The sequence below is a fragment of the Cricetulus griseus genome (genome assembly GCF_003668045.3).
Source record: "Cricetulus griseus strain 17A/GY chromosome 1 unlocalized genomic scaffold, alternate assembly CriGri-PICRH-1.0 chr1_0, whole genome shotgun sequence".
In the NCBI taxonomy this organism is placed as follows: Eukaryota; Metazoa; Chordata; class Mammalia; order Rodentia; family Cricetidae; genus Cricetulus; species Cricetulus griseus.
This window is the reverse complement of record NW_023276806.1, coordinates 4,423,400-4,446,667: the sequence shown is the minus strand read 5'-3', so window position 1 is coordinate 4,446,667 and position 23,268 is coordinate 4,423,400. Positions and strand designations below refer to the sequence as shown.

The window sequence follows — 23,268 nt, the reverse complement described above, 5'->3', positions numbered from 1 at the left end:
ATAGCATAGTCTGTTGGGATGGAATGGAATACATCCATGCTGCAGGATTTGTCAACAGTCCAAAGGTCCTGGGAGACTGTCCAGAAATCCCTTAACAGTCCAACATATGAATACCCTAGGATCCAGCAATTCCCACCTATTCAAGAGAGGTAAACACATCTGCTAACCAAAGGGTTTACATAATTGAAAGATGGCAGAAATATCAAATTATATTCAGGAGGACGTTGGACAGGCGAATGGTAGCATATTTGCAGTCTTCGGCCATTTAAAAGACAGGACTCTGCTTGCTGCAATAATATGGATACATGTAAAGATTATCCTCACAGGCAAAGTTTGGAGCTGGGAGATGGCTCACTGAGGAAAAGCACTTGCTGAACAAGCAAGAGGGCCTGAGTTCAAATCCCAGCACCCATGTCAAAAGCTGGCTGTTATTAAGGAGTGCCTGTCATTCCACTGCCACTGGAGTCAGCAACAAGAGAATTGCTGGTGTGTTCTGGCTCCCAGCTGTGAACTCTAGGTTCATAGAGAGACCTTATATCGAGGGACTAGGTCAGAGTAATAGAACAGGACACCAGTTTTCCCTAGCACCTACATGTGGCTGTGACGACCTGAACATACACAGGCATACACTATATACATACACCACATAAATACACATGGAGAAGAATCAAATGATAAACATAGTATAGAACAAAACTTTTGTGGAGTTTAGGAAAAGACAATTCAATCTGTGGCCTAGAAGATGGATCCCAATGTACTCAATTTTCTATATGTAAATTATCCCTCAACTGAAGGAAAAGATCGGTGAATAACAACTGATAGGACCCAGCGATCTGGACCATTCCTTCCTGCCGCCAGGGTACTGAGAGTGTGGGAAACTGAACTGAAGGGTATGAAGAAATAATCTCATTTGAGTTTAACAAACACACTTTTAAAAATTGAGCTCTGCCTTGTGGGACCACACTTGCCAGCTCGCCTCTGCAGGAGTGGCCTACTTCAGGCTTGTTCCTAGGAGAGCAAGGGGAAGACACCACAAGCTTGACATGAAGACGTCAGTCACAGCCTTACCATCAGCCTTGCTCCCCTCTTCTATCAGGAGTTTCACGATGCTGGAAAACCCTTTTGCAGAGGCGAGGTGTAGAGGCCTGTCTCCGACTTCACCGCTTACATTGACGTCAGCACCAAACTTCAGAAGGAGCCTGGTGACCTAAAGGAGCCCACCATTTGAAATTAGTTTGGGGAAAAAAATCAATGAAGTCTTCCTCGGGGCACATGCCTGCAATCTCAGCAACTGGGGCCTCGGAAGGTAGAGACAGGAGGATTGGGAGGTTATTGTTATCGTCAGGTGCAGTTTGAGTGTTTGGCTAGCCTATAATACATTAAACCCTGTCTTAACCTGCCCCCAACACCCCCAACAACACAATGCACAGCATCCATTGTTTTAAACACCTTCGGTATCTCTTGTGTTACTTTCACCCAAAATAACAGAAAAATCCTAACCCAACCAGTCAAAAACATAAAGAATTTATGTCATCATTGTAAAGAAGTCCAACAGTAAAGCAATTTCATTCTGGGGCTTCTCCCTAAGGAATGGTGCCATCCACGGTGGCAATTTCACATTTCAATTAACAGTTAAAGACAATCTTCCAGGGACAGGGCCACAGGCCAACTTTTAATAGACAATCCTCCATTGTGGTGCTCTTTCCAGGTGACTGTACCAAGTTGACGTGTAAAACTAACCAACAGAGTGTCACATGTTGGAAGATAACATGCAGGAGACCAGTGGGTAGCTGGAACCACAGTCTGACCTATGTAGGCTCTGGCACCTTCAGATGAGTAGTGAAATAACCACTGTCTGATGTTTCCAGTGTTAGGGGTGGAACCCAGGACCTCAGAGTTTCTAGGCGAGTGTCTTATCCATGAGTCCCCCCACCACCAATTTTGCTAATGTTTCACCCCAAGTGCCTCTGAGATAGAGTGGATATCATGATCAGACCTAACTCACAGGTTGTGGCGAGGATCAGAGGGCATGGCATGTTTAATGGGTCAAGCACAAAGGCTGGCATACAGCACAACAGTGCAGAAGACATTTGATAGAAGCCCTCAACCAAGACGTGGAATGACCTTTCTGTTGGGTGTACGGAGGAAGAAGAGCAGGGACTTGGAGGCCCTGCTCCTACATCTTAGCGCTGTTACTGTGATCCAGTGAGCTAGTCTTTTGAGACCTCAGTTTCTCCTCTGTTCAAATGGGGAACAGTAACATCCCTTAGAGCTACTGTGAGGATTAAGTTACTACTTGTAATATGCACACAACAGCCCCAAACATCCACCCATTGAAATGGCAACACCCCTGAAAATATGTGCGTTTTACCCTTCTGTTGGCTAAGGGGCAGATCTACACTTAACTTCCTGGCCACCTAAGCAGATCTTCCCACTCACGCCATCTCTGTGACTTCATAACAGACAGACAGCTTAAACTCCCCGGGAAGTCGATTGTCTATTAAGTGCTATTATTACATATGTAGGAAATACTGCTCCTGCTACAAGCACCTATTCCTCCACTTAAAATTAAGTGAACAAATGAAGGAAAAGGAACGGGGTGCACCAGGCTCATGCACAGGCTGAATTTGCCCGTCTCCGTGTCAGCATATTCTAGCAAATGACAACAGTTTCCATAAATTACTGACTGGTACACTGCCTCCACTCAGAGAGCGAGTCCCTTATCATAAAAGCGCCATCCACATTTTAGCATAATTTGTATGGCTGTGACTATACTTTCAGGAAAAGTAAACAAATTTAGCTCTTCACCAGCACGTATAGAGGCTCTTTATCTCTCTGCTGGGTTATGAGGTTAATCAGCAAAGTTGATGACTCCGCAAACAGCACGCACGCTATGCATCCTGTTCCTGATTAGCTCCAGGACTTGTGGGGTTTTCCCATCATCCTACTTTTGGAGCCTGCACACGTACTGTGGCCAGTGTCGGGCTTCTCAGGCACCCGGGTACACTCTGAGTAGCACATTGGTTCACTGCCAAGTTTTATAATATGTGGCTCGTGCTTCACAGGCTCAAGCATGTGCAAGCATCTACCAGCTAGTGGGGACACAAAGGCACAAAGACCAGAACAGCACAGGACAGGAATAGACTCCCTCAGGGAGCATTGGGGAGGGATGGGTGTGGGAGAGTTCACAGGAAGATAAAGAATATAGATATGAAATGTATTCTTTATAAATATAAATTACTTTTATGTTTCTGAGTTTGTTCAGGTCTTTACAGTTTTTTTTCCCCCAAATAGCTAAGGGGTAGTGTTTAAAATCAGTACAGGAACTGTTTGTTTTTCACTTTGCGGAGGTAGGAAATCAATAGACTTCTGAGTTAGAACACATTGTTTTCAATTCTGACTTTGCTGTTTAGTTAAATTGCCTGGGTTTGATGGCTTTCTGCTTGGGCTCACAGAGAAGGGGGCTTGAGGTCTGTCAGAGAAGGCACAGGGTCGGAGGCCGGCCAGCCTGTGTACGCACTCCAGCTCTTCTGTTTTGAGCCCTCCAACAGGAGTGCTACCTGCCTTGTGGGCCTTGTAGCTTGCAGATGATAACTGGAGGCAAATGGAACCCAAACTAGAAATTGTTTCTGAAGAGCCATGTTCCTGGGTAGATAGCTGCAGGTTCTTATTTGCAAGGCTGCTGGGAAGTTCTGGCCTTCCCAGGCCTTCCCCAGGTGACTGAGCTCTCATCCCCATTTCTATGTCCATAGCTCGCTCACTCTCTCGCTCTCATTTCCTTCCCCCTCTCATATAGACAGACCCCGGAGAACCATCAGGCCTGACAGTAAACCTGAGGCAATCTCCTGATAATTTTAAACCTGATCACAAACTCAAGTTCCTTTTAAGGCAAGTCACAGGCTCAGAGCCAGAGAAGACACAGCTTTAAGAAAGGATTTTTCAGTCTCCAACATCCCCTGAGAGTAGAAAAGAGGAAATACGTTTCTGAAAGACACCTGTTTGGGAGAACTGCTGGAAGGGCCTTTGTGATGTGTCTTGTACCTACTCTATTAGCATCTTAAAGGTGGTATGTGCTGTGCATCTCCCAAGCAACTCTGTTTCTATGTAAAGGCAACCCTGGGAAGTCCACATCATAAATATTTTTCCCATTAAGAAATGAATATCATGGGTAATATATAGACTACATAAAACTGGAAAACTTTTTCCTCCCGAACTCAGGCAGGCTGATTCCCATTTCTGCAAATTGCAAGGTGCATTCTTGTGTCTCCCCCCTTCACTAAGACAGTAACAATGAATGGCAAAGCATTGTAATGTTTACATGGATCAACACACTGCTGCAAATGGAGCTGATAAGAATATTGTACAAACTACCCTCTTTATCCAGGACTCTGAGCATCTGAGACAAACTGTCACTGAGCTGTGCTGGAGCCCCGAAGAACACCTTAAGCATCCTTTCTTTGAAGCCCCGCCCTGCAGCTGCCCTCCAGCCTCTGTAGCGATCACTCCAGACCTACCTCCTCATGTCCATAGTAGGCTGAAATGTGGAGTGGTGTGAAGAAGACTGCATCTTGAACGTTAGCATTGGCTCCATGTTTTAGCAACACTTCTGCAGCCTGGATGAGAAAGAGGTGCTTGTTAGGAACCTCTCCTAGGTGGCCAAATATCTGAGTTTAGTTTTTCAGTAACCATGGCATAGCTCCCCATCAGGAAACACATCCTTCTTCCTTTCCCTGTTGCCTTTGCCTATAAAAAAATACCAACACTTTTTGTATGACATTTAAGGTCCCTCTCTACCTGAGTGTGTCATTTTTTTTGTTTTATTTATTGTATGTGTGTGTGAGCGTGTGTGTTCATGCATGCCATGTGCAGATCAAAGGACAACTTCTAGCATGTGGGTCCCAGCTATTAAATTGAGGTTGTCAAGTTGAGCGCAAGTGATTCTATTTGTTGCCCTACCTTGCAAGCCCTGATGCTATCCTTCTGATCAGGTCTCAACCCTCTCTTCTGTGCAGCATCTGAATTTTCCCCTCATTCAAAGATTTGTTCTCATAATGCCATCAGTCAGAATTCCTGCCTACAGAGCTTTAAATTCCAAACAAAATGTCACCACTTCCCAGGCTTCTGCAGTTTCCTTCCCTTCATGGCAATCTGCTCGACTGAGCCCAGATCTTCTCTGCTGGTCTGGGAAAGGTTTATTCCTTGGGTTCTGCTGTGCTGTCATCTGAACACACACATCCTGCTTGGACTCACAATGTCAAAGCTCATCTCCAGAAGGTGGTACTATTTGGGGCAGCTTTGTGAGCTAGGAGGTAGGGATGAATGAAGTGATGGGGGCAGGTTCTCGGGATTATATTAGCCCTGATCACTTTCTATCTTGCTTTCTTCTTCCTAGTTGGTGATGAGGTGGACAGTCCTCTTTCATTTGCTCCAGCCTCCCTGAGGCCCTGCCCAATGATGTGATCCTTTAAAAGGCATAGATTGGACCCTTTGGAATCAATAGCCCAGAGAACAATAAACCACTCTACCTTCCTTTATGTTTTTCTCTTGCTATTGTTTTTGATTGTTTGTTGTCCCTTTCTTGGTTTAGGGATTTTGTCACAACGACACAGAAATACCTATTACATGTTAATCTTTCCTGGGTTATTATGAGTGGGTACTAACTGTTATCCACATGGGTAAAGAAGGAAGAAAGGAGATTTTTTTTAAACAAATTTACGTCTTCCTCTCAGGTAAACAGAAGGAGCATGAGGCTTTGCTTTTCATTGCTTCTCCATTTTTCTCTGACATTTCTTGGTGTGCCCAAGTAGCTTGATTTAGAGTACCCTGTTCTGCTGTCTTTGGTGTCAAAGCCTGATGACTCTCCAGGGCTTTCTCACTGGAGACTGACCCCACGTATTTTTTTAATTTCTGGATTTATCCCTTAAGTACTCATTGGTTTCAATGAGTACTTCCTAATTTATAAAACAGTCTTAAGCTAATAGACAATTGAGAAAAATTTCCAAAGTCTGTTAGATGGGAAACAGGAGCTCAGGAGATATAGACTCCTAACAACTCTGTGTCCCTTACCAGAGCCAGGGATCTTCAGAGCGGGAGAAAGTCATCAGCATTTCTAACCACAGCCCTAGATTTTAAAATAGAAACCACTGACAAATGGAGAAATCAAGAGATTTTTGAAGGTCAGAGTCAAGTAGGTATCAGGAAGGCAGTGACTCTCCAGTCTCACTCCCAAGACTTGCTCAAGTTCTCCAAAGAAATCATCCATTTTTTTGTTGTTGTATGAGCTCTGCCCTTGGCTGTGTCTGTCTCCTGCTCTGCCTCCTGATTGGTGATGAGTAGATGATTCCCCTATGCCACTGTTGTTTACACACTCATCGTCATAACAGAACTGAATCTCAGTGTCATACACCCAGGATAAGAGACTGCTTTTGGACTTCAGAAATTCTTGGTAAGTTTAAGAATATAAGCAGGTGCTTCATTTTCTTAGACATTTCCAGAATTGAACATTAGTTTATGTTTAGATATTTTAAGTTGATAATCAGTAGAACATATCATTTATGCAGTGAGTTGTTCTAATAAAAGTTGAAGCTATAATTTTTTATTGGCAGAAGGCTATACATATCAGGCACTGAACTTTTCCGTGGAGCTTAGAATCTGCTGTGTTTTATGCCCACAGACAGAGAGACACTGCTCTCCCATTTCAGATGAAACCTTAGAGTAATGCAGTGACACATTTTTGGTCAAACAGCCAGTATGAATTAGATGAAGAATACACATCAAGGTCTGCTGATTTCAGATTTTAGTTCTATTAGGCTGCTTCTGTTTGAATGATCACATATGACATATGACTCAACCCAGACTGGAAGAAGCCACCTATCTGCAGGACTCTGTAGATCAGTTTGGAAATGAATTCCGGGGTCATTAATATAACATTAATATGACATGTCTGTAGTCCTGTGATTGTGAGTCCTGTCTCAGGAGCTCTAAAATGAGGCTGTTAATTTGCCAGGGAGATGAGGCTCTTTATAATTTCTGTTATTTTAAATATAGCATAAAACAAAGTGGATGTCATGAATTTTTACTATAAAAAAGGACTCTCAAATATTAACTTGAAGAGCCAATTTCTTGGACATGGTCTCATAATTTACTTTCCTTCTAGAAAGATAAATAGTCAAAAGCAGATTTCTACCCTACCAGGTTTGCACTCATCCAGCCACTGAGAAGGTCGACCTTGGGCTGAGCATCCATTAATTATGAAGTACTGGCATTCTGAGAATCTGTCAAAATGTAAGTTTTAATGAAACCACATGGAGTCATTATTGAACTGTAGGCTTTTAATAGCTTATTTTTACATTTAAGGAAATACTTAACCAGTGAGAGTACCATCTGTGGGAATTCTGTGTCTTCAGTTACATGAAATTATTCGATGTTGTGTTATTCAGTGTCATTCTAGACAGGCTTTCTTCTAGGACTCAGTGGAATAAGGGATAGCTGGTGTGTAAGCAAGTCTGCCAGTTGAACTAACACAAAGGTATGTATGTAGACACTTAAAGAAAGAGCTATGTGATCATTTTACCCAAGCTTCCTTTACCCGAACAGGAAAGCATAGATATATCTACTTTATACTCCTCCCATTACAGTCCCAGGGATTTGCTGATTGGCTCCATTCTATTTGCTGCTATGGGAGATACCTGTAGTTATATGATAATTGTGGATACTGTCTCTATTTTTAATCAGAGAAAAAATAAGAAGATATATCTGCTATTGTATACAAGGGGATTTAAAGGTAGATAAAGACAACATGCTTTATGATAAGAATGTTAAATAATGCAATCCATTAAATGCCTACTGAACTTTTATTTTAAATCAATATTCAGCAATTCCCAAGGGTTTGATTCATGGTAGGACGTATAATTTGGCTTTTAAATATTATAAAAAATATCTCATGAACAATTTCTGTTGGATAATTGGGTGTAGTGGTGCATGCAAGCCATCCCACCCCTGAGAAGTATGAAACAGAGTGATCACCACAAAATCAAGGTCCCCCTGGTGAACAGGGTGAGACACAGTCTCAAACAAGTAATTGCCTAGTATATATATTCTGCCATTTCAAATTTTTTAGGAAGAATACTGCCCTAACATTTCCCCTCAAAAGATCATAATAAAATTTCTTAGAGAATAGTAAACTGGAAACAAGTGTTATCACATGAGCTCTGAACAGTCTACAGACACTTTCAGGCTGTGAGCTGTATCAGATTTAGATTTGTATAGTTGACAGAAATGTAACTGTAGTGGGAACCTAGTAGAGTCATAAATCTGGGGTAAACATTAGAATATAATAGTTGCTTCTCACTGTATCTAGGATAACAGTAGGGCATATTAGTGTTTGTTGAACGTTACTAGACCTTGAAGAAACCATAATAGGGAATGTTGGTTTGGTTATTTTATATGGTTTATAGAGTGTTTTTTCTGAGGAAGTTTTCCATCCATTGTATGACTTTGGTCACTCAGAGGTCCTGAACTACTGGACACTAAACACAGTACACAATAAAGACTAACATTGCAGGGGTGTGATGAATTATTTCAGAAATCTTACAGAATAGATCCAAGGGGCTTTGTTATGAGGAACTTGCTGTACTCCAAAAACAACCTTTGTGTATAATCAATAAATATGTTTCTGAATGGAGGCTAGCGGTTCAGTTTACAGAAAGTGTTCCTCCCTGCTGACATACAGTCTAAAATTACATTATGGCCCGACTTTCCATCTTTGAACAGCATGCACAACACAGAATAATTATTAAACAACAATAATTCCTAAACAACAATAATTATTAAAGTATAAACGGGTAACTGTACCCCCAAATAACAGGAAGAGAAGGACCACTAAGTACTCCCCATTAAGTAGAGGGTTTGTTAGCATAGAAATTGGATCAGTACTCTTTATTCCGAGAGTGGAGCAATATGACATGAATTACCCTTTATAGAGACTTTCGCTCTCTAGGTTATCCCTAGAGAGGTCTGGGGAATCCTCTCCTTTCTCAGTTTGTGGTTTTAGCACTCATGTGCACATTCTGCCTCTTCATTCTATAATCACATTCAGCTACCTCTTTATCTTTTGTCTAATGGTCATCACTTGGCAGGTATAATGGAAGAATAACATGATAAAACTGGGAGAAAGAAGATGTTCCAGGGAAGAGGAACAGAGCAAGGTAAATTCCTGATTGTATAAAATGCCAATTAGTCTAAGCTGCAATAGCCAAAATATAATCTAGTGTCTTACATCAACAAATATCTGTATTTGAAATTATGACTTCCTAACTTAAGTGATGGTTAACTTCTAGTTACTTCTTTGAAGACGTGGTTTCCTTAAAATTTGTGGTTAATGAAAAGCCCTAGCTTTGTGATGCACATCTGACCTTAATCTGCAACTGAGATGAAGAAGAACCTGGAAATGGATCTTTGATGAGGAATCAGTATCTTCAAGGCTTTCAAGAGTAAACATGTTTTATTAGTTCAAAATGATTCCAAAGGTGTCAATAACACAGTTGGTTTTGATTCCTTCCTTTCTAGTTCTAACACTTAGTGACATTTCAGTCACTACACACTCAAATGGTTGCCCTCTGTACTAAGTTTTTGAAAGTTGATAAGGTTTTCATACCTCTGACTCATACCTCAGTTCACAGAAATCTGACCTTGGAGTTAGGCACTTTGGGAAGTGCTCCTTGGCTGATTACCATGACAACAGATGTGCTTGGGTCTACAGTGAAGTCTTATAAGATGTTCTGGTTTCTTGGAATGCATTTGGAGAAGGATGGACTTTGTCATACCACAGACCTTAGTTCCATTTTGATACTGTTTCTAGTGATCTGACTATCTGCAGGAATCCCGTTACCACACAGCCACAGCCTGGAGGGCTCCCCCCCCAGAACAGCTGGGTATCTCCTGTCTTACTTTGGTCATCTGGTGTCTTGACGCCTCATGGCCTGAGCAGCAGAGCTCATTTCATAACATCTTTTTAGTCAACAGGACACTCCATGACAAGATTCCTGCTTGTTCAAAACCCAGCAGTTGGAACTGTGTTCAGAATCCTGTCTGGATAGCACTCTGCTTCTCACGGTAGATATGACCCATTGCTTGTACTTGGCTGACCTGTAGCCTCAGTGTTTTATCTGACTAGATCGCTTCCTTCCCTCCCTCCCTCCCTCCCTTCCTCCCTCCTTCCTTCCTTCTTTTCTTTCTTTCTTCTCTCTGAGAGATAATGCCTTAGTGTGAAGAAACTGCCCAATGGTATATAAAAGCCAAGGTGGGAGGCTTGCAGACATGAGCATATTTCCTATGAGAAATTCATGGATCAAAACAAAGTCATGAATCGACCACTAGGCCATAGCCTTCAAAAAAGAAGTATTTCATTAAAGGGACATTGTGAAGCTGGGGATACAGCTCAGAAACCTATCATATCTGAGACCGCAGTTTCACCCCTTTTCTGGTTAAAGATGAGAAGTGGAGAGGAGAGGGAAAAGAAGAAATTAAAAGAAATGAAAGGCAAAAGGATATTGTAAATGTCCATGGCCACATCTCTTGAACCCCTTAGAGAAAAGGCTGGAAATTACGGACACATTCATGGGGAGGCAACAAAATGAGTTAGACAATTTCAGGTCCAGAGCTAGAGAATGGAATTTTGAATGTCTCAGATGTAGAAGTATTGTCAGGAATGGTAGTGGTGGGGATGGGAAGGAGAGGACAAAGTTGTCAGCAAGCAATCATTGTTCAAGTAGACACCTATCTGAACCTGGGTGAGACAGGTACTGATATCAAACTGTCTAGGTCATGAATTTCTAAAGTAAGAATACCTGAAGTATTGTCTGAACAATTAATTACTCTAATTCCAGTTGCTTCTAGTTCTCTCTGGGCTTCTCACTGCCCTTGTCCAGAACAGGTTGCTTCCACTGCAATTGATGACTCAACGGAGACTTGAACTCCATTTTCAAGTTTTCAAAGGGGTAAAAGAAAAGCTTTTTTTCAGTTAAAGCTGCTAACTGTGTCTTACTGGAGATGTATATTATTGGGAAAGCAGTTTAAATGAAGTTATATAGGGTTTGTACTTACTAAGCTCCTCTTGATTTTATTTTCTGTAGGCTTTTCCACTTAAAAATAGAATATTTCTTGGGATCTTTTTTGAATGCCATAGGAATAATCTTTCTATTTAATAAGCTTCAGAAACTATGAGGTTATCACCTCTGCAGCTCATGTAGCTGAATGTGGGGGTTACAAAGACACTGCACCAGATAAAGATTTCTAGATAGGCAGAGGGCAAAAATAAATTCAGAATTAAACATGTGAATAGAAGGTGTTCTGGCTAGGTTCCCCTGTGTTGAAACATGTGCTTTCACTGTAGCCTACATTCTAAACATGTGTTCCTTGCACTGTCTACGGCATCACACCGTGCAATAGCAGCAGATACTGAGATATTTTAAATCAAATTGGAGACTATTATGTGCCATTCATTGCAATGTTTTACTGTGTATGCATTAGAAAAATATTTTTAACACCAAACAAGACTTTTAATATTTACCTATCACTCCCAGGATATCCTTATTAAATTATTATACCTTTCAATCATGTTATGTTAGATAAACAAGCATGTTTACTCCACTATCATGCAAATTTGCTTGTCATCAATAAATGGTACAGTTATAGGTATTCCAAATAATTATTTTGAAATAAATCTCTTCATGATTTATTATGAATATATGTCTAACTTGTATTTAAAGTCACTCTATACCTAGGCTCACATAACAACCTCTCTGGAGTGAAAACAGGTCACGCATGAGAAAGGTCAAGAACCCACACTCTATATTCTGTAGGGCTTTCTACTTAGGTCACTGCTGTACATTTCTGTAATAACCTTTGAAAACCTGGCACAGCTCTAATTAAGAGTTTGACTACAGAATCCTATTGGAAAATCCTTTCTCCAGGCTGTCACAGAAATAAGGTTTCCTTTCTCCAATCTTTCCTTATGACTTCCCATTAAAATTAAATTTGGTTTTAAAATTATCCAGAAGGTGATTTCACAGGTAATTATTATTAAAGACACTAAAGACATCACTGTTTTTAAGTTTTGAAATGAAGTTTAAAAACAGTTGCACACGAGTGCACATGCGCATGCGCGCGCGCGCGCGCGCGTGTGTGTGTGTGTGTGTGTGTGTGTGTGTGTGTGTGTGTGTGTGTGTGTTAAACAAACTCTCCTAAATACATTGATACACTGCTGTTTCCCAGGAAGTGGTGAGAACCCAAAGAGAAAATTAAAGGTTGAGGAGGGAGGTAGCCCAAGGATCAGAGCCTGATATCCGTCTGCTTGTCCTAAACAAAAGCAGTGGTACAGGAAGGCTGAAGAGTCCTATGTTATGTTTCCATGGAGGTGGAAATTGAAAGCACATACACTTCTCCCTCAACATACACTAGTAAGGGGCCAGCAATAGAGGATGAAAAAGAGAGGGGTTTTGATGAGGTAAAATGATATATACAAAGGTGAACTGATGGGACCATTTGTTTTGTGTGCTGCCAAATATCATAATAAAATACTAGTATATATAATTACAGTAGCATAATAAGATATATATATATATATGTGTGTGTGTGTGTGTGTGTGTGTGTGTGTGTGTGTGTGTGTGTGTGTAAACAAACTCTCCTAAATACATTGATACACTGCTGTTTCCCAGGAAGTGGTGAGAACCCAAAGAGAAAATTAAAGGTTGAGGAGGGAGGTAGCCCAAGGATCAGAGCCTGATATCCGTCTGCTTGTCCTAAACAAAAGCAGTGGTACAGGAAGGCTGAAGAGTCCTATGTTATGTTTCCATGGAGGTGGAAATTGAAAGCACATACACTTCTCCCTCAACATACACTAGTAAGGGGCCAGCAATAGAGGATGAAAAAGAGAGGGGTTTTGATGAGGTAAAATGATATATACAAAGGTGAACTGATGGGACCATTTGTTTTGTGTGCTGCCAAATATCATAATAAAATACTAGTATATATAATTACAGTAGCATAATAAGATATATATATATATATGTGTGTGTGTGTGTGTGTGTGTGTGTGTGTGTGTGTGTGTGTGTATACATGTATATGATATTTATGGTTAAAAACTTGAAAGGAAGGGACCCTGAAAAGGAATAAGTAATAGTATCTGTGAAGGAAGAGTATCTCAGTGAGTAGCTCACCAGAGAACCTACAAAAGTTTTAATTGGAGGGCTCATACTTGCTGAAACCACTATTCAGCCATTGTGATGCTGTGCTATTAGCTCTCCAAGACACATGCCTTTCTGATCACTTCTTCATGTGAGAGTCTTATTTTAAAATCCCTGGCTGATAACCCCAGCTTTCAGCATCTGCTATTAGGAACACAGAGTAGTCTAAAGCCTTGATCTTTTCTTATGAGATTCATTTATATACCTCCCCATAGGACCACGTGTCCCACCACATTGAAACTGCCAAGACTTGGAAACTGGAGTAAGACTTACAGTTCTTCTTTTATTGATGCCCCAAACCCCTTTGGCATGCAGCCTGAACACCACAAGGTAGAGGAATTCATACCTGGCAAGCAATTTTCTCTAGACTTTTTTTTTTCAGAACAATCCCCCATTCCTTTTTCTACCCAAAGAAAGCTCCTTTGCAGAAGTGTTTGGAAAACAAAAGTGGTAAGCCCTGGCTTGAGGCTTCATGATTACATTCTGCAGGCAACTCGATGAGGGGGCACGGAAAGAGTGCACCTCGCAGACAAGACGAAGTGGTATGAATCCTCCCAAGAAATTGTGGCAGTAATTAATGGATTCTAGCAGCTGGGTTTGGAAACAAAAGAGACAACATGAACAATGAAGTTTCAGGGTCAGTACAGTTGTAAGCACACATCATGAATACCCAGCAATTCCTCCTCTGAGCTTCTCTGTTAATTAACGCCAGAAAACTGACTACCTGATGAACTGCAGAATACTGCATTAATTTGCTGTAGGACAACAGATGTTAGTCATCCATTGTTCTTTAAGGGTTCCTCACTTAACAGTAATGTTGAAAATGCTGGCTACAGATACCTCAGTGGCATACAGAGATCAGCATATCCACAGTTGTAGAGATGCTTTAACCGCCTGGAACGCAACCATTTGACTGGTACAGAAACCACATATAAAATAGATGGTGTGCTTTTTAGACTAAGAGACTGTTACAATAAACACCATCCGTGCATCAGCCAGGGACCTGTTACAAGACAGAAAACACGTAGGAATAAACCTAGTAACTATTCTAAGCCCTGTTCACTTATATGCAGGGGTATAAACAAAACCCCAGCAACAATGAAACAAAACTCAGATCCAGGTTTTGCTTCAGAAAGGGATAAAGTAAACTCATGGCTTCAACTCAGTCTTAGTCTCTCAAAGCTCACCATGATAGAACTTGGGCACAAAAATCCCTTGGCAGTTTTGTTCCAATATTCATATGTTTAATCATTACACCTTTTCACATGGCTGTAGAGCAATAACAGCAAAGAGCCCAGAGCAACATGGTACTAGCAACACAAGCTTTCCCATTTTAAACCTTTTCTTTTTAAGTATGTAATCAACTCAGAACTCACCATAAATTCTGTGATAGAATTGGGTTTTGTGGTATGTGCACAGGTTAAACAAGCTCCCCGAATGACTCCTAAACACTACAGGAACCAGAGCAACCACTATTCTAAGTGGGAGTGCTGTTAGCTCTGAAAAAATAGAATTGCCACTGTAGCTGCTTTCAAGACTCTGTCTGCTTCTGTTTAGAAAAAGATGGTGCTAAATACGAGTCTCAGGTAGTGGATCTGCACCATTCAGACGTAGTGCGTCATCTGTGCTCTCATCCCTGCATCTGTCTGTTAGTCACTGGTAGATATTACATATTCATATACTATCAATGGTGCTGGTCATCCACAAGGCTAATTCTTCTGAGTGTGCTCTAACATAATGACTTCTTCCTTTTTCTTTTTTGGCCCCTACAGCTAATTATACACAGATTCAGGATTTGTTCACTTTTGCTGATGATTATATTTCATACCGAAACTGTGATTGACTTGTAAAAGTTAAAGTCTCCTCAAAAAGTTGGTTCCAGTGTGAAAATGTGAGTTGAGATACAAGATGTGGTTGTGCTCATACTCAGATAGCATTCAAGACATATTCTAGGGAACCTCAAAGAGGAGAACAAACACTGGGTATCTTGATTACTTCTCTGTTGCTGTGATAAAACACGGTGACCAGAAGGGAGATAGGAAAGAAAGGCTTTATTTGGTTATACTGTTCCAGTCAGATAAGGGTCCATCCTGGTGCAGATCTATGACAGCAAAAAACAAAACAAAACAAAGAACAGGCAAAATGGCAGCAATAGGAAGCTGAGAAATCATAGTGACTTATTTCTGATGACTAGGATGAGCCAAAGCGCATGGAATGCCATTGACAGACCAGAAAACACCTACTGTGACTACACTTGCTACCCTATTTTTGATCTGCTCCTGCTCTCTTTCTAAAGGAAGCCAGGATGCCTGGTTGTGTGAGCCATCTTGTGAATAGGACCACGGGGCACTGGATAATGGCGGCATCCACAGGAGAGTGGAGGCAGATCCTCTCCCCACCAGTTACTGAGATGGCCTCAGTCCTGCCTGGTACACTGCAGGTTTTTAAGACCACTGAAGTCAGGGGACCCAGACATCTTACTCTCATATCTGAGACACAGAGCCCTGCAAGATAATAAATGCTATTTTAAAAGTCACCAAATGTTGGCACAATCTCCACTGTAACCATAGGTAGATCAAAGGTTTGGTGATTTAACAAATCTGGTTGAATATGAGCACTGAATGACAAAGTTCAGTGAGATAGGACATCCAATGAGTCCTGCAATCATTTCACACTCAGTTAATATCTCCAAACTGTGGCATACCAGGGAACACTCAGATGGTTGCTAGCCCATTCCAGGAGAAGAAAGAGCATTTAGTTCAGAGGACGGAGCAGCCAGATGGGTAGAGGACTTTAGCTCATAAGACAGAGTACCAGAGATACAAGAGCCCCACAAGAACTCCTGCAAATGGAGAACTACTGCAGGCTAGAATGAGAACCATGAAGAAGGTTAATGATAACATTGCCCAGAATCCAACAGGTCAAATATCAGGGCCTCTTCTGCCACCCAGAATGGAAAACCCTTATGATTCATGGGTGTTAGAAGTGATCAGCAGACATGGCCACAGTAAGTGGTGGTAAGCTCCACCGCTGGTTTCCTTCAGTCCTGCCATCTAATTCTTGAAAGCTAGGCCTGGAAGAATCATAAGAGTATTCAAGGATTTAATCCATAATTCAGTGAGGGTGTTAACAATATGCATAGATTCCTATCTATAGGAATTCTTAACATCTAGTACACAGCCTTATAGTATTCCCCGTGTCTAGAATTTAGTATGGAATTACTAGGAATACAGAGGCAGGAAACATGGCATACAGTGAAAGGAACAAGCAATCAAGTCTTACCCAGAACTGAGAATGGTCAGAATTGCCAAGAGGGATAAGAAAATAGGTACTGAAATATTTCTGTGTGGTTAGACATCTCAGAAGAGTCATGGACATATAATAAAGACCGATATCCATCTTACAGGGATGAGAGCTGTAATATGTAAGGTTAAAATATTTTGGATAGTATGAATATATACATTCCTTAGAAGAATATATAAGCAACTTTGGTAGCATAGTAATCAATATATAAAGGAAACATGGCAAGGAAAGAGAATACCTTAAAAATGAAAAGTACTGTTGAGATTTCAGCCAACATATGTGGTGTCATCCATATCTTTGCATGTGTGTGTTTGCCCTTTCTGTGTCCTCGTCCATTATCTCCTTTTATGGAATTCCTGATCAGACTTTTGGATCACAATAATATTTGACTGAAAGAACTTTATTTCATTATAGTATTTAGAAGATATTTCACTGGGAATAGAATTTTAAATTATGCATTCTTTAATTTCAACCCTGTAAAACTATTATTCTGCCTTCTCGTTTCAATGTGTTCAGACAGGGAATTTTCTGGCCTCATTACTTTTGCCCCCCAGGACATGTATCCTTTCATCCCCTCAGCTTTTGACTTCTGCAGTCTTTCTCCTTATCACCAGCGTGGGCAGTTTAGTGACCGTGTACTAATAATATCTGGATTTATTTCAACCTCTAGTCTTCTGAGGCTATTGAGTTCCTTGTATAGGAGAGCTTATGCATTTCATTAAGTCGGGGAAAGTGTTCTCATTATTTAAGTCCTGTTTTTATCTTCTTCCAATTACACACATATCATTGGGCAGCTGAATGCAGTGATGATCCTCCATACCCTCTTTGGGTCCCGACTCAAACAAATTTCTCATGAAAGACAGACAGACCAAAGCCATGCAAAGATTCCTTAGGCTGGATCATGCCAGCCATAGTTGGAGAACTTCAGGCAGAAGAGGGATCAAGAAAGAGTGAGAATTAAGGTTAGAAGTGACCATGTCCATTCTGAGTCATCCAGGAAGGCTTTGGAACAGGGTAGGGACATGAGCTATGATACACCTCACCACAGGCTGAAGGGACCAGGACAGAGGGGACACCCAGGCACTCTCTTCCAGGCACAGCCTCAGGGTGGCCTTCATGATTTTGCCACCGTGGTGACTTTGTTTGTGTATTTATTCCAATGCCTGTCTCTTCCCCTAGGAGAAGCCTGGCAAGCTGGTAAATGTAAGAGAAAACTTTAGAGCCTTGAGACATCTGCACTGAGTAAAGAAAAGACCTTGGAATCTATGAGCTGTTCAATAGACACCTGTTTAGTAATCGGGTAAAGGGAAGGACGGATCTCCCACATCTGAAGCTGTAGTTTATACTTCTTTAAGATTCCACAACTGTCCTATGTCCTTGTGGACCCACTTTCAATAAATCTCACTGACACTATTTGCTCCTCCTGACCAACATTTTTACATTCTATGGTATGCATTTCTCCAAAAAAAATTGTAGAATAGGAAAAAATAACTTCTAAAACATCAAGGTTAGCTTTGTGAAGTCTAAATAGTGGACACAGACTCTCAAGGTTTACATATTGCCAAAAACTAAACTCCCACAGTGATGAATTTCCCTGTCCTTTGGGAAATAAAACTTGATAATAGAAGTCTATTTATAGGCAGAGTTATAACATGCCTCTTGGAAAGCAATAATATAGGGGCAAGGTATCTTGTTTCCTTAAAAAATCTAATTAAAAAAAAAAGAAATCTCAGTTATATTTGCCATCCACATACAGAAAGAACCAGGTCTATAGAATTCACCAAATCTAACCCCAGCCCAGTTTCTTGACCTCATGGGACCACAGTACACAAACATGGCATGGTTGGTGGATGAGAACACACAGTAGTGATGCAGGGCAATTGCTTGGCAACACTTGGTGTGTTTTAAATACAGTGTGGTTTACTCTAGTGGTTGTTCACTGGGCTGAAACTTTGATTTATTTTTACATGCTAACATTAAGAATTTAAAATGGAGCAATAATGTAGCACCACCCTTTGATTGTTTCACCTCTATAGACATCTTTACCTGGAAAATTGAAGAATTTTCCTTTTCTGTCCAGCAAATTCCCATGACTAAGTGAAAACAAACCCTGATTTTCCTCCAGAACAATTTGTATGTAAACTGAAGGTTTATCGAAAATCTATATATCACAGAGGCTCCAAGGTGCTTCAGTTTTCCAAATGATACCTGCATTACACAAGTTTTCGGCAAGCATTCAGGGAGGCTCACAAGGGGGAATTCTTTGCTTTGTTCAGGACAGAAAAAAATGCAGGTGAGGTAGTGATTTAAAACTAAGTCAAAGTTTTTTCCCTCCTTAAATCTATTTCTCAGGTAAAAACCTATAAATGCTCAAAATCATTTTGCAAAGTTCTAGAAAAAAGAAATAACAGATGGAGTGTTACTGCCTCATGTAACCCTGCATTTGTCTTCCTCCACATGGTAGTTAAATTAGGCAATTAGTATCCATTTTAACTCATCTACTGCTATGGTTAATCTTGATTGTCACTTGGAGTCAGCTTGAAAACAAACTTGTAACATTGTCTAGGTTGGAGCCCTTGAGAAGGGAAGACTCAAATTAAGAGTGGGTGGTTCCATCCTATGGGCTGGGGTCCTGGACTGATTAAAAGGAGAAGGCAAGCTGAGCATCAACACAGGTTTCTGCTTCCTGGGTGTGGTGGCTGTGACCAGCTGCCTCAAAATCCTGCTGCCATGCCTACAGGACCAGGATTGAAGGCAAACTCAAAATGTGAGCAAAAATAAATCCTTCTGACTTTAAGTCCCATTCTTAGTGTTTTTGTTTTGTTTTAATGTCAGCAACAAGAGGAATAATGAATGTGTATATTATGTACCTCTCAATATGGCCTTGGTCATCATCTTAGTTAGCATTATGAATGCTAAATAAAACTTCATAACCAAAAGAAACTTGGGGAGAAAAGAGTTCATTCCACTTGCAGTTCCCCATCACAGCTCATCTTTAAAATCAGTCAGGGTAGAGACTCAAGCAGGCAGGATCCTGGAGGCAGGAGCTGATGCAGAGGCCAGGGAGGGGAGCTGCTTACTGGCCTGTCTCCCATGGCTTGTTCAGACTGCTTTCTTATAGAACCCAGGACCACCTTCTCTGGGTGGCCCCACCTACAATGGACTTGTCCTCCCCTACCAATCACTAATTAAGGAAATGCCCTACATGCTTGCCTAGAGTCAATTCTTATGGAGGCATTTTCTCCATAGATTATTGATGGTCCTATCTCTCAAATGACATCAGCTTGTGTCACGTTGTCTTAAAACTAATCACCATAACAATGTTGTACTGAGAGAATTTATGGGATATTCTCCTTGGGGGGGCATCATAGAGTCTCACACCTCAAGTCTATATGCTCATGGGCTTGTTTGAGGGATCCTGTTGTCATTACCTTGAAAATATTCCTTTTTATTTTCTTTTTAAATTTTTTCTTTGAAAATTTAAAAAACAAAGTATGTCCATTCATCAATAATGATACATTTTAGAGTTATATGATATTGTGAAAGAGCAAGTTTCTTGGGGTTTTCAAGTTTCTGGTATTGTTGTTCTTTGAGATTTGGGAACAATAAATCAGTATACTCAGAATTTTCAAAACTGTGAATATTCTAAACATACATCTACCAATCACAACTCTGTATATCAAATAGCTGCAATTCTTATTTAGAGACTGAAACACACTATTCAGTGCCACTCACAAAGGAATACACCTTTTCACGGGAAGAGATTGGGGAATATTGGCTGAGGCTATTTTAATAGTGACTGACTAAACCATGGTTAGCATTCTTCTCAGAAGATGGCAGGTGGCCCACAGGGGGGCAGTGAAAATGCAGACATTAAAAAACAAGGGCAAAGGAACTGGAACAATGGAGACAGTAGCAGGCGTGAAGGAAAGCCACAAATACCACTACATCTCACTTATGATTTCCCTCCCTCTATGTGGAATTTGCAATCAACAACTTGTGAAGGGCTCCATGTCAGGGTCTCTTCTTCTCCTTAGCCTTGCATCAAGGTGATGAGAAAGGCAAGAAGGTCAGAGTTTAGCTTGGAAACTTTGTCAATAGAAAATAGAGCAACCAAGAATTGGCATTTTTGTTTTATTCTGTCATCATTCAATAAATTTCTTTTTCTCTTGCATATTTGTACATATACATGAATACATATATATATATATATATATATATATATATATATATTATTAGAGAGAGGGGCAGCTGGTCTCCTTCCTCCCTCTTCTGAATTCTGGGATTCTAGGCATCAATCACCATGTCCATTTTTTTTCTGATATAAATTTGTTTGAATTGTAATGTGCAAGACCTCTGTGTCTCCCAGTAATGTCAAAAAGACAAAAGTCAGACCTAAATAACTTTGATAGACATTAATCGTTTTTATTTTCCTTATTTCAGGTCATCTGCAATTCTATGAACATGTTCTATCATATGCCCTCTACCCTCTACCAATGCACTGCCATGGTCCCACACTGGCCCACACCAAGCTCCCAGACAAAACACAGGAGAGCACCCCTGAGAAGCCAGAGGCATATCCAGTCACTGACTGCTTGTCATGTGAAGTGGTGGCTACTGAATTTGCATTCCTTCCGTAGCCAGGGAAGCTATCCCATGGTTTTCCTAGAGTTGGATATTCTTCCCTTTGGATTGCCAAGTACTTCACGAATTTAAATGAGCAGATGAACACACACAGTTCCCAGCATAGGGAGCCTAACATCAACATCCTCCAAAGCCCTACTTACCTGTGCAAAGAGCCAGGAGCAGAACACAGAGACTCTAAGTGCCTCAGAGAATAAAGAAATCATGGAGGCTGTAGAGGTTAAATGCTACTAATTTTACAACTTGGAGAAGTGTAATACAAAGCTGCCTTGTCTATATATTAATTACAATCACACTCTGATGCTGGGGCACTTGCAAATTCCTTCACAAGACAATTGATGAGGGACAAAATTCGAACCCAAGATATGTTATTAACTGGTAATTTATTGGGAAATTATACTCACAGGAGGAATCAGGAACCAGATTTGGCACTCTGAGAAGTCCGGTCCCATATGCTTCCAAAAGCTGGCTGAACCCCGAGAGAGAGAGAGAGAGCTGGCTTCTCCTTGCCCTTTATCCTACCCTTTATGCACCTGCTGGGCGTGGTCATGGGTACAGGCATCAGGGTCTCTCCCTCCACCTACACTTCTCAGAGGACTTCTCTTGAGGAAGGAAGGATTTTCTGCCTACAGAATTCAATACATTCAGAGAAGAGACTGAAGGTGGAAGCTCTGCCATGTCCCATCCTCTAGGGCAAGAGTCTTCAACTCAGTCCAGAGAACAAACATTTCCCAATTACACGGAACACTATTTTCTGTTCTTTATACTTTCATAAAATATACCCTGTGAGCTTGTGAAATAAAGGGCTTGCACATACTATTTGCCAAGTTTCAGGTTTCATACTGTTGTGTGTTAATATATTTCTAGCTATCTTCAATTGAAAAACAAAACCCCAGTTCACTGGAACCAGGGGAACTTCTAATTGGACTAATGACTTTTTTTCAATAAGGAGGAAGCTAATTAAGCAATAATCAGTTTTAGGAGCCTCCATTGCATGACAGATTTTTTCTTCCCTGACAGCTAGAAGCCTACAAGTTCTGAATTAATTTGTCTGGTTATGAGAATGGCAAACTTATTAGTGTATCTCACTCTAGCTAACTCCTAATTTGCCTCACACTTGTGAAAGAATAGTAATGATTAAAAGTTCTATTTTCAAATGTTCAACAGCTCTAAGTTTGGCATACAACATAGTTTAAAAGCAATGACCCTTGCTTTTGGAGGTTATGAAAATTAAAACAAAAACAAAACAAAAAACAAAACAATAAAATGAACGTGTCAAATACAAATAAGAATGTCTGTATCTGGGTACAAACTATGCTTCACCAGGGACCAGAGTTGTCTAAAAGCCTTGTTTGGACTGTAAGTGGTTAAAAAAGCATCCTGAGGTGGCAGGAGTAGCTGAATTTGGCTGCTTGCTATTTGTAATGAGTTTACTAGACTCAAGATATAAGATAAATGGGTGTTTTATTGGGGAACAACTCACACAGAACAATAAAGAACTGCCACAACCTTTCCCTGCCCTTCGGATCAGATCCGAGATCAGAGAGAGAGAGAGAGAGAGAGAGAGAGAGAGAGAGAGAGAGAGAGAAAGAGAGAGAGAGCCCAGTCTCATGCTTCCCTCTTTGCAGTTCCACCTGAACCAGAAACCATGCCCAAAGGGGTGTGGCCACTAAGACAAATACACTGTCAAGGAAGGTACCACTACAATTTCCTTTTTAGTCTAAAGAAGAAGTTTTTAAGCCTGATACAAAAACTATATACAATGACAACGTCAAGTATATTCCAGGAAAAAGGAAAGATTAAAACCTACAACCAGCAAGAGCAACATTGAGCAAAAGACACCTACTGCAAAAAGTGGGCCTTGTTTGGGCTGTAAACGCTTAAGAGGAGCACGCCCAGGTGGCAGGAATTTCGGAACTGAACTTGACTACTTGCCATGTAAAGGGGGAAAGCACCAAGTGTCAAACCACACTACAAAGAGAAGTCATACTGGCTGATGTGAGGTGGACAGGAAGGATTTCTTAGGATGCCATTACCATCCATTCCCTCAGAGGCAAATTGCTACCCACAAACCTCT

General features: G+C 40.8%; 1 protein-coding gene across 1 annotated transcript in view; it reads right to left on the bottom strand.

The window, feature by feature from the left end:
- Tnni3k (TNNI3 interacting kinase) overlaps nucleotides 1–23,268 on the bottom strand; it is a 276,112-nt gene that overhangs the window by 204,624 nt on the left and 48,220 nt on the right. Inside the window, exons 6-7 of the mRNA XM_027395192.2 lie at nucleotides 4,515–4,613; nucleotides 1,069–1,207 (exon numbers count right to left, since the gene is read on the bottom strand). Coding sequence (XP_027250993.1) covers nucleotides 1,069–1,207; nucleotides 4,515–4,613 — 238 coding nt within the window. The remainder of the gene's footprint in view (nucleotides 1–1,068; nucleotides 1,208–4,514; nucleotides 4,614–23,268) is intronic.